Consider the following 12,743-nt stretch of genomic DNA (forward strand, 5'->3'; position numbering starts at 1 on the left):
AGAGTGAAAAAGGTGGCCTAAAGCTCAATGTTCAGAAAACAAAGACCATAGCATCCAGTCCCATCACTCTATGGAAAATAGATGGGGAAACAGCGGAAACAATGACAGACTGTTTTTTATGGGGGGGGGGGGGCGGTGCTCCAAAATCACTGCAGATGGTGACTGCAGCCATGAAATAAAGAGATACTTACTCCTTGGAAGAAAAGTTATGACCAAACTAGACAGCATATTAAAAAGCAGAGACATTACTTTGCCAACAAAGCTCCATCTAGTCAAGGCTATGGTTTCTCCAGTAGTCATGTATGGATGTGAGAGTTGGACTATAAAGAAACCTGAGCAGTGACGAATTGATGTTTTGAACTGTGCTGTTGGAGAAGACTCCTGAGATCCCCTGGACTGCAAGGAGATCCAACCAGTCCATCCTAAAGGAAATCAGTCCTTAATATTCATTGGAAAGATTAATATTGAAGCTGAAACTCCAATACTTTGGCCACCTGATGTGAAGAGCTGACTCACTGGAAAAGACTCTGATGCTGAGAAAGATTGAAGGCAGGAGGAAAAGGGGACAACAGAGGATGAGATGGCTGGATGGCATCACTGACTCAATGGACATGAGTTTGGGTAAACTCCAGGAGTTGGTGATGGACAGGGAGGCCTGGCGTGCTGCAGTCCATGGGGTCGCAAAGAGTCAGGCAGGATTGAGCAAACGAACTGAACTGAAACATGCTTCTAGAAATAGCTCTAGATGAGGCCAAGAGAGACTGCTTCAACTAATCAAATGTTAGCATATGTGACAAATGCCAGATCGGAACATAAGTTTTAATACGATTGTGTGGTTCAGCTTGACCATAAGAATTTACAGACTTACTCCTTCAGCCTAGATACCAAGTAGAAGTACAGTCAACCTGAAGGCACCTGCAGTGTACATGTCACACGAGTAAGAAATAAATCAAGGTATTTGTAAAGTGCTATGATTCAGGGATTGCCTGTTATACAGAATAACCCAGTGAAAGAAAACTAACACATCTCTCAAGATTAACTGTTTCACCCAAAGACTAAAACTAACCTGAATAAGAATAGCAGCCTTCTCCTTCTGTTCTTGGATATTCACGGTATTTTTAACTTTTTCTTTCTTTAAAATAGTTTGGTTTTCAATGCAAGAATTTGGCTTGGATGTCAGGGGTCCTATTGTAGCAGGGTGTAGCTCTGCAGAGAAATGAATCTGCCTGCGCACAATATAACCACGCCAGTATGCCTGGATTACCATAGCTGCCATACTATTAAGAGAAGAAAAAATTATTTTTAGTATCCATAATATACAGCTGCAGATAAGAGATCCTCATAAGCTATATTTATTTGTAAATTAGACTATACAAAGTATTATTTTAAAATAAGACCTGCTCTTTTATTTAACTGTAGTCATAGAAGTAAAAATAATATGGACACCTTCAAATCTGAAGGAGAGAAATGGGCCAGTAACTTAGTGATATGAGTCCTAGGGATTTTTGTTTCTTTTAAGGAGATGATATTACCGAGACTTTGTATGATAGTGGGGATTTGAGCCAGTAGTAAGGGGGAAAATGTGATGATGCAAAGAGGGGAACAAAGGTAGGAGTCAGTGTTGAGTTGGCAAGAGAGGATGGGATCTTGTTCACAGAGGGGAAATTAGGTTTTGAGAGGAAGTAGGACCCTCCTTCATTTTCAGAGAAAGGACTCATCAGGTCTTTGTGAGCTTCATTTTCCTCCCTGCCCGTGGACAGATACATAAATCATTCTCTTACAAGCCCAGTAGTAAATTCTAACATTTTTCCAGTCTACATCTATTGGCTATTATCTGGCATTCCATCAATCAACACTGTGTTTTCCCCATATCCCCATAAGCTGCCCAGCAACAATAGCAAAAATTTAATAGCAATGTAGGTTGACTGTAATTGGGTTCTCAGTTTGCTTAATCATTTAATGTTTCATCATTGGATATGCTTTTTCCCACACAGATTACTGCAGAAATATTATCATGGTACATGGTATAGTCAAAGTGCTAACTATTATCTTAATTGCTTTTCAGACCCTTGAGTTCAGTTTTAAAAGACATATAAAGGAGAAGTGACTGATGCACATTCACTTTCTCAGGCTGCCTTGGAACAGTTTTCAATAATTTTATAATTGCAGAGCCCAAAGAAATTTTTTCATTTCAAACAAAGTCAGTTTAAGGCAAAGTGGAATTAAGCAATAAACTGCCAGAAATGATGGCTTCTGAGGTGATGCTTGTGGTAAAGAATCCACCTGCCGATGCAGGAAACTTAAGAAATGTGGATTTGATCCCTGGGTCAGGAAGATGCACTGGAGGAGGACATGGCAACTCACTCCATTACTCTTACCTGAAGAATCCCCATGGACAGAGGAGCCTGGTGGGCTACGGTCCATAGGGTCATAAAGAGTCGGGCACAAATGAAGCAACTCAGCATACATGAAATATGGAACGAGGTAATCATTTTCTGTTGTTATGAATATTGTTATCAGCATCACCACCATTTTATGTAAAGCCTGTGGAAGTCTTCAATCTATTTTTCTATGAATTTAAATTAGTGGATAAAACTTTCTGCCTTAAGATAAATTACTCATACTCATTATACAAAGAAAAACCATGTTTCAACAAAACATTTCCTCCTACTAGGGTAAATGGTGCTCTTGCGTACTCAGTCTGACTCTTCGTGATCCCATGGATGATAGCCTGCCAGCCTCCGCTGTCCGTGGAGTTTTCCAGGCAAAAATACCAGGGTAAATAGAACTTAGTAAATTTTGCTATGGAATTAATTCACATTTGATCATTCAGCCATTAATTCATTCCTTCATCTTTTGGACAAAAGTGAGCTAACAAATTTGAAAAAGAGTAGAGATATGTATGTGTATAACTGAATCACTTTGCTATACACCTGAACTAACACAACACTGTTTATTAAATATGCTCCAACATAAAACAATTTTAAAAAAGATTAAAAAATGAGTTCAGGACTTTTAAGGCACAATAATAATAATCCATATTGAGGTGATAAAGAAAAAAATATCTGAAAACATATTTGCAATGTATAACTGGTAAAGAATGAAAAGTTGTTTAAAACAAAAGGTTGAAAGATTAGTAAGAAAATACATTTAACCTGAGACAGTGCCTTATATTTCTCTACAGATACATGCAAGTTTCACAGACCATAATCCTGAGTTTCTTATAAAGCTAACCAGTCATTTAGCGCTTGAATTCCTCAGCCCACTATCTTTAAAATTTCCCAAGGAAGAAAATAAAAAGGTATGTGAGGAATATTTTCCTCAGTAACACTAACACTATGCTATGCTAAGTCACTTCAGTCGTGTCCGACTCTGTGTGACCCCATAGACAGCAGCCCACCAGGCTCCCCCGTCCCTGGGATTCTCCAGGCAAGAACACTGGAGTGGGTTGCCATTTCCTTCTCCAATGCATGAAAGTGAAAAGTGAAAGTGAAGTCGCTCAGTCGTGTCCGACCCTCAGCGACCCCATGGACTGCAGCCCACCAGGCTCCTCCGTCCATGGGATTTTCCAGGCAAGAGTACTGGAGTGGGGTGCCATTGCCTTCTCCGAACACTAACACTGGGACTGCTTTTCACCACACAGAAAGCAGGAAAAGGTAAAGAAGCTGACTTAGGGCTTCCTGAATGTTATTAGGTGGTCTCCATGTTGGGAAAAGCAGCTCATATTATTACTATCATCAGCGTCATATTTTTTTTTTAGTAAAAACAATGATGCTAACAATGCCCTAAGCACAGGAACATATGAAAATTATGCTTAGGAAACAACAGCACAACTGATGATGAATCTCCTTGAAACACTGAATGGCAAGGTTCAGCAAGTGGGCATACATTTTCTTTTCCCTTTATTCTTTGGTCTTTGGTTTGTCTATATTTTCAGTTCCTCATCCTTTCTTATTATTATTTGGCAATTTTATTTACCATGAATAAACAGCTCAATGTTGTTTATCTGAAATTTTAATAGACAATGTCTGGAGTGTTTAGAGCTAACAGGATTCAAACAAGTAATGTCTAGGGTACCCTGGCTAAAACTACCCCAAAACATACCAATATATTTGGCATGCTGAATATTTTAGTGAAAGTGAAAGTCGCTCAGTCATTTTCCGACCCTTTGTGACCCCACGGACTATACAGTCCATAGCATTCTCCAGGCCAGAATACTGGAGTGGGTAGCCTTTCCCTTCTCCAGGGAATCTTCCCAGTCCAGGGATCAAATCCAGGTCTCCTGCAGAGCAGGTGGATTCTTTACCAGCTGAGCCACAAGGAAGCCCAAGAATACTGGAGTGGGTAGCCTATCCCTTCTCCAGTGGATCTTCCTGACCCAGGAATTGAACTGGGATCTCCTGCACTGTATGTGGATTCTTTACCAACTGAGCTACCAGGGACTATTTTAAGCTCAAGGGATTTGAGAAAAGGCCTGTGCAGGAAGGATTTTCTGACCTTCCCTGGAAGTATATCCTAAGACCCTCATATGAGAGGTCTTTACAGTATTTTAAGAATAATGAGATTGCTTTATTTCTTATTAAAAGTTCTTTTTAATTATTTAGAGATTAGAAGGCAGAAAAAATAATTTCACAGTTACTCATCTTAAATTAAATAATACTAGTTGATTAAATAAGAACCTGCCAAAATTCAACCAAATTAATCTGTACTGTATTTAATAATCTGTGCATATCATAAAACATAAGGAAATGAACATGAAATATGATAGGATTTAAATCCTTTACCAAATTATCATTATCCATAAAAACAATAAAACATAATGGTAAAAGAAAAATGATCTATAAAACTTACATTTTTTCGTGATGTTCAGTATTCTGGCAGTTCTCCAGTAGAAACCTTGTCCTTACCGTTTCAATGAATGGTATTCTTTTGCTGGGGAAACTACTTGTCTTGCTGTCTTCTCTTTTCTGGTCTACTATTTCTTCCTGATTTCTTTCTTTTGTATCTTCACATAAGGAGGGGTTGGTTGATGAGGAATGACTAGAGCCAGAGTCCATCCATTTCTCAGAAATATCTGGTGAGTTCAGTTTATATTCATTTGCAGAAGAGCAAAGAACTCTATTTTGCTGTTTGCTATCACTGTGTGTAGGAGGCAAATGATTCTGCTGGGCTTCTGATTCACCTCTCCTGGTCATACTTACATCCCCATGTTCATGCACACATCGACATTCATTACTAAGTGTCATCAATTTCTTAAAATAATAGCAGAGATTTTGTGCAACATCCAAGGTGAATATATTTCTGAGCAAATAAATAATGAGGACATTTAATAAAAAGAATTATATCAGCAAATGGTTACACCTGTACAGATTTTGAAAATATCCCTATGTGGCCTGACATGAATATTAAATTTTACTACAAAATTCATTAAAACTTGATTTCTAATTGTTTTTGTAAAAACTGATCTCATTACACACAAAAAGTGAAAATATTTCTGTAGTTAATCTCAATCCATTAATCCAGACAAAACATCTGGAAGTTTTAGAATCACTTTTATCCTAGGTATTTTTGGTACAAGTGAATGAGAAAAATCCATGCTTTTACTGCCATAAACATGAGAAATCATGGCTGCCTAAATTTGGAGATGTTATTTATGAAACAAGATTAAAAGTACTTTGTACACTGACTTTTGCCATGCAAAATATTTGTATTGGACAATTAAACAAATAACTTACATTATGGGAAAGTTTTTATTTCCATTTTTCTCTGGAAAAAATATCTGTTGCAAAGATAATTCAAATACTTTAAGACATAAATGCCTATGATTCTCCTGAATAATTGTTGGATTTAAGTATTCCAAATGAAATGAAAGTTATATTTCCTAAAATGTAGAGATAGACACTTTCTATGTTTACAAATGGAGACATTAGCATAGATTCCTCTAATATATGTTAATAATATATCCTTTTTGTTGGTGAATAATGCAGAAAAAGTTCACTTCAATATTGGATGTCAACTGTTTATGGCTAAGTGCTGAATTCACCACCATTTATGATTTAACATAAAAATGGTCAATTTCCAATTCTAAAGTGACACTTAATTGCAATAGCAATAAATTCTTAAAAATAACTGTAAATCTAAATTTCAACACGAGGGTTAAGAGTCATTTTTACATAAAAATCGTAGGTTACCATAAATACACAAGGAGATATCAATTTAGGTTTACAAAAATACAAATGTAAAATAAGCTATTTATTCAAAGTAAACTATCCATAACAATTGGAATTATTTTTAAAGCTGTAAGATATGTTTATAATCTGATTAGACTATATTTTAAAAAACCATTTAAATAGAAAAAACCAACTCTTACATAGGATGAGCAGTACGACAGTATAAATAGCAAAAATTTAATATGTAATTTAGTAATTAAGTTTAGACATTTGGAAGCACATATCATTGTTCCATTTATAATGCAGACATCATATGAAAATATAAAATAATTTTTCTTTTTCATTTGTGTTTTTTGGAGTAGTATAAATTATAAAATAAAGTTTTAATATATAAATTGTAATTCATTTATAGTAATACATTCAGGATTCATGTATCATGAATTTGGTCTCATCCCTTCATGGCAAATAGATGGGGAAACAATGGAAACAGTGGCAGACTTTGAGGGGCTCCAAAATCACTGCAGATGGTGACTGCAGCCATAAAATTAAACGATGCCTCGTCCTTGGAAGAAAAGTTATGACCAACCTAGGCAGCATATTAAAAAGAAGAGACATTACTTTGCCAACAAGGGTATGTTTAGGCAAAGCTATGGTTTTTCCAGGAGTCACGTATGATTGTCAGAGTTGGACTATAAAGAAAGCTGAGCGCCGAAGAATTGATGCTTTTGAACTACGGTGTTGGAGATGACTCTTGACAGTCCCTTGGACTGCAAGGAGATCAAACTAGTCCATCCTAAAGGAAATCAGTCCTGAATATTCATTGGAAAGACTGATGCTGAAGCTGAAACTCCAATACTTTGGCCACCTGATGCAAAGAACTGACTCACTGGAAAAGACCCTGATGCTGGGAAAGATTGAAGGCAGGAGGAGAAGGGGATGACAGAGGATGAGATGGTTGATGGCATCACCGACTTGATTCACATGAGTCTGAGTAAGCTCCAGAAGTTGGTAATGGACAGAGAAGCCTGGCATGCTGCAGTCCATGGGGTCACAAAGAGTCAGACGCAACTGAGTGACTGAACTGAACTGAATTCAGAATTCAGGGTGGGGGATAGGAAGTTCTTTTTCTTTGATATATTTTTAGGACTCTGTTCTCAGCCTCTGTCCTCTGAATATGTGCATGTCTTGACTGCTTTTCTCCACTATGCACCCATAACGTAATACATAAAAATATGTGTAATATTATTCTTTATATAATAGATATATAATAAATATTATATGTTTTATAAAACTTGACTTGTTGCATTGTAATGACTTATTTAGCTAATTTTCTCTTAATGAAATCATGAATTCTTTCAGGCCAAAATGTAATACTTAACTTCTTATGTGTCTTGTCCATCAATAATTGATGACTAAATGTATGACTGAATAATTGAATGAACAAATGAATGAGTGTATATTGGTGTGAAGCTATCTTCATGCTTTCATTTATTTTGATCTAATTTTAGCCTTTAATATATGCTCAAAATACAGATTAATACATTTCAAATAATAAAAGATGATACTCATAGATGTATTTTTTAAAGAGGAAAATATTCCTAAAACACACTGTAAAAGTCCAAAAAGGTAGTACTGTATTGATCAGAAAAATTTTAAATGCTATGTATAAATTGCATTATATCTTTTAATTACAACAAGATGATAACAGTCTTACCTGTCACCAGTAATATATTTTTCACTTAGTAAGTTAAATTCTCTAATTTGGGACTGACAATGTTCCAGGAAATACTCTAATTCTAGTTGATGGTGTCCTTCAGTGTGATGTTCTGTACGAGAGGTTAGCATTTCACCATTGAGGATCCTTAGAGCAGGTAATATCTTAAGTAGAGAATGCCTATTAAAAATAGGAAAAAATTAATAATCTTGAAAAGGAGAGTTTATAACTAAAATAATTTATGTGCCTATTATTTAAATAATATAAGCAGAGAATATATCTCTGAAGTTATTGATTTTATAGAGAAAATTCTATTTTTTTAAATTATGATATCATGCCATGTATCAAGTAAGTTTCAGAGTTCTTGATACACATTTAATCATTTTCTTCTAAACCACAAATGGTAAATTCAAGCAGCTGGAAACTTGGGCTGGGAGTAGTAAATAAAAATCTGCATTATGAGAAAGAGAGTATCAGGTACACTCTTTCTAAAATAAGATAATGTAACTGAAAGTTACTGTCTGTTTCAGAAGTAGGTGTGAATTCTGATCATTTCTCAATGAAACATACTGAAAATAGGGTTAAACAAAAAGGGTGGTGATTACTCAATATTTCATGATCTGGAAATTCCAAAATTATATTTATCCTTGAATCTTGGTAAGGATTATAATAAATAATCTCCAAAATATGAGCAAAAGCCTTTATCAATTTAAAAGATTAATGCTATGAAAAAAACAGGTCAGAAAGCAAAAGCGGTCTACCAAACCCAGCCACTTCGAAGTACTTCCCAAGCTTTATGCAAGAAAGCATGTAGGCTTCTTTTCACAAGGCTGTTTATGGTCACAGGGGCAAACTAAACTTATTGAGTGAGTAAAACTTCTTATTAAAACACTAACGGTTCCTTTGAGGAAAATTATAAGTCACTGACAACAGATATCAAAGAAGCCTACATAAATGGAAAGATGTCCCATGGGAAAATAAATCTGTGGATAAGAAGATTCAATATTGTCAAAAGTCAGTTTTTCCCAACTTGATCTAGAGATATAACATATCTAATTAAAATATCAGCAAGATATTTTGTGGATATCAACAAATTGATTTGAAAGTTATATAAGCAGGCAAAAGAGGCAGATAGCCAACTTAATTTTGAAGAAAATTTGGAAGACTAACACTACCTGACTTCAAAATAATCTATGAAGCTACAGTAATCAAGATAATTTAGTAATGGCAAAAGAATAATCAAATAGATTGATGGAAGAGAATAGAGAATGCAGAAATAGTCAGTATAATGGAGAAAAGATAACACTTTCCGACGACTGGTGCTAGAGTAACTGAGCACCCCCCGTGCAAAACAATTAAAGAATCTAAACGTCCAGATGCAGACCTCTTAAGCTTCACAGAAATTAACTCAAAATGGACCGCAGACTTTAAAGCAAAGTGCAAAACCCTAAAACTCCTATAAGAAAAAAAAATCTAATAAAATCCAGATGACCTTGGGTATGGTGATGACTTTTTAGATACAACACCAAAGGCATATCTATGAAAAATTTGTTGATGAGTTGAACTTCATTAAAATTAAAAATTCCCACACCTAGGGACACTGTCAATTCGATGACAAGTCATACACTGGGAGAAAATATTTGCAAAAGACACATCTGATAAATTACTGTTATCCAAAATATACAAAAAAGAAAAGCTTAAAACTCAATGATAAGAAAATGAATGTCTTGGTTTAAAAGTGAGCCAAACATATTAAAGACATCTTACCAAAATATATAAATATGACAAACAAGCATTAATTAATGGATTGCAAATTATAACAACAATGAAATACTACTACCTACCTAGTATAATGTCCACAATCCAAAATACTGATAACACCAAATGCTGGTGAGGATGTGGAGAAACAGGAATTCTAATTAAGTGCTGGTGGTAATGAAAAATGGGAGAGACATTTTGGAAGATAGTTTGGTGGTTTCTTACCAAATTAAACATCTTTATTTTTGATCTAGCAATCAGTCTCCTTGGTATTTATCCAGATGAACTGAAAATGCATGTCCATACAAAAACCTGCCCATATATGTTTATAGCAGTTTTATTTGTTTCAGCCAAAAATTGGAAACAACCAAGATGTCCTTCAGTAGGTGAACTGAAAGATAAACTGTGATATATTCATACAGTATAAAATTATTTAGCATTAAAAAAAATGAGCTATCCATCCATGAACAAACATAGAGGAAATGCAAATGCATATTACTGAGTGAAAAAACCCGATCTGAAAAAGGCATATATTGTATAATTCCAATTGTTCTACATTCTGGAAAAAAAGCAAAACTATGTAGACAACAAGATTAATGGTTGCTTTAAGAGGTTAAAGCAAGCAAAGAAATGCTCAAAATTCTCCAAGCTAGGCTTTAACAGTACATGAACTTCCAGATATTCAAGCTGGGTTTAGAAAAGGCAGAGGAACCAGATATCAAATTGACAACATCCACTGGATCACAGAAAAAGCAAGAGAATTCCAGAAAAACAGAATTCTGCTTCATCAACTAAGCTAAAGCCTTTGACTGTGTAGACCACAACAAATTGTGGAACATTCTTAAAGAGATGGAAATACCAGACCACCTAACCTGCCTCCTGAACAACCTGTATGCAGGTCAAGAAGCAACAATGGACTGGTTGGGAAAGGAGTGCATCATGGCAATATATAGTCACCCTGCTTATTAAATTTAAATGTAGAGGACATCATGCAAAATGCCAGCCTGGATGAAGCACAAGCTGGAATCAAGATTGCCAGGAGAAAAATCAGTAACCTCAGGTATCCTGATGACAACATGTTTATGGCAGAAAGCAAAGAGGAACTAAAGAACCTCTAGATGGAGGTAGAAGAGTGAAATAGCTGGCTTAAAACTCAACATTCAAAAAATGAAGATCATAGCATCTGATCCCATCATTTCATGGCAAATAGATGGGGAAACAATGGAAACAGTGACAGATTTTATTTTCTTGGGCTTCAAAATCACTGCAGATGTTGACTGCAGCCATGAAATTAAAAGATGCTTGCTCCTTGGAAGCAAAGATATGACTAAGCTAGACAGCATGTTAAAAAGCAGAGACATCACTTTGCCAACAAAGGTCCATCTAGTCAAACTATGGTTTTTCCAGTAGTCATGTATGGATGTGCGAGTTGGACCCTGAAGGCTGAGTGCCAAAGAATTGATTTTTTTGAACTGTGATGCTGGAGAAGACTCTTGAGAGTCCCTTGGACTGCAAAGAGATCAAACCAGTCTATCCTAAAGGAAATCAATCCTGAATATTCGTTGGAAGGACTGATGCTGAAGCTGAAACTCCAATATTTTGGCCATCTGATGTGAAGAGCCGACTCATTAGAACTAGGGGCTCTAAGACAGAAGGGGGGGACACCCAATAATTGGAGGCTGGGTCATAGCCACCTTTAGAGGGAGAAGAAGTGGTCTGGGAGCAACAAAGAGCAAGGGGCTATTACTCCGTAGCAGCTTTATATTAGGCTGGGCAACTAGGCAGTTTCGTATTAAAAAAATAAACTGAGTACCAAATAAAAAAAAAAAAAGAAAAGACTCTGATGCTGAAAAGATTGAAGGCAGGAGGAGAAGGGGATGATAGAGGACGAGATGGTTGGATGGCATCCCTGACTCAATGGACATGAGTTTGAGCAAGCTCCAGGGCATGGTGATGGACAGGGAGGCCTGGTGTGCTGCAGTCCAAAGAGTTGCAAAGAGCTGGACATGACTGAGCAAATGAACAACAACAAATGATTAAAGTAGAGGGAGGGATGAAAGGGCAAAGCACAGAGAATTGTTAAGGCTGTAAAATGATTCTACGCATTACCACATGGTGGATACATGTCATAACACATTCAAAACCCATAGAATATAAAACACCAAGAGTGAACTCTAGTATAAATCTATGGAGTTTGGGTGATAAATATGTGTCACTGTAGGTTCATTGACTGTAAAAAGTATACTGCTTTGGGACTTCCCTGGCAGTCCGGTGGGTACAATTCCATGATTCCAATGCAGGGAACACAGGTTTGATCTCTGGTCAGGGAATGAAGATTCTACATGCCGTGCACCATGGCCAAAAAATAAAAGTATACTGCTTTGGTGTGGGATATTTACAGTGAGGGAAATTGTACATGTGTGGGGACTGGGGGTGTGTGTGCTTTCTCTACTTTCTGCTCAGCTTTGCTGTTAACCTAAAAGTGCTCTAAAAATAAATTTTGGTAATTAAAAAATGAAACAAACAGTTCTTAAACACTAAATGAAGGATGGCAGGGTAAGAGTACTAAAATGCTAAGAGTTAAGAAGGCAAAGCCTAATAACCGTTTTTCCTTCTATCTAGGTTGTATAGTCAGGATTGATATAGCTATTTGTGCAAACACAGTTGTAAAATATAATTTTAATTATTTTTTAATGGAGGAAGTGGTTCATTAAGGCAAAAATGCATAAGGCTAACCAAAGTCATAATGCATCCTGTGTATAGTTTATGATCTTGGTAGCCTTGGTATTAAATAAAAGTCATCATAAGAGAGGTACAAATACATCTTTTTCAATGAAACAAAATAGAAGAATACCACAGTTTTCCATTTCCTGGGGACACAGTTGACTAGCTCCCAAACTCCTCCAGCCACTCCAGAAATACTGCCTTATTTTCCCCATACAGATAACAAATAAGAGGAAAAAAATTAGATTTAGATTTGGTTTTTCAGGGTAATTATCAAATGTTTTACAATGTTAAGAAGCAGATAAAAGCTTTGCTAATAATAAAGAGTTTAAGCTGTTAAAAATTTGAGCCCATATATTTTGAGCTTTTAAAAAGTT

At 36.0% G+C, this 12,743-nt stretch overlaps 1 protein-coding gene across 1 annotated transcript in view; it reads right to left on the bottom strand.

Moving 5' to 3' along the window:
* The window catches only part of LRRIQ1 (leucine rich repeats and IQ motif containing 1), a 205,001-nt gene that overhangs the window by 96,443 nt on the left and 95,815 nt on the right, over positions 1–12,743 (bottom strand). Inside the window, exons 14-16 of the mRNA XM_070370008.1 lie at positions 7,885–8,064; positions 4,852–5,301; positions 1,067–1,277 (exon numbers count right to left, since the gene is read on the bottom strand). Of these exons, the coding sequence (XP_070226109.1) occupies positions 1,067–1,277; positions 4,852–5,301; positions 7,885–8,064 (841 nt within the window). The remainder of the gene's footprint in view (positions 1–1,066; positions 1,278–4,851; positions 5,302–7,884; positions 8,065–12,743) is intronic.

Source organism: Bos mutus, chromosome 5, assembly GCF_027580195.1.
Source record: "Bos mutus isolate GX-2022 chromosome 5, NWIPB_WYAK_1.1, whole genome shotgun sequence".
NCBI classification, from domain to species: domain Eukaryota; kingdom Metazoa; phylum Chordata; class Mammalia; order Artiodactyla; family Bovidae; genus Bos; species Bos mutus.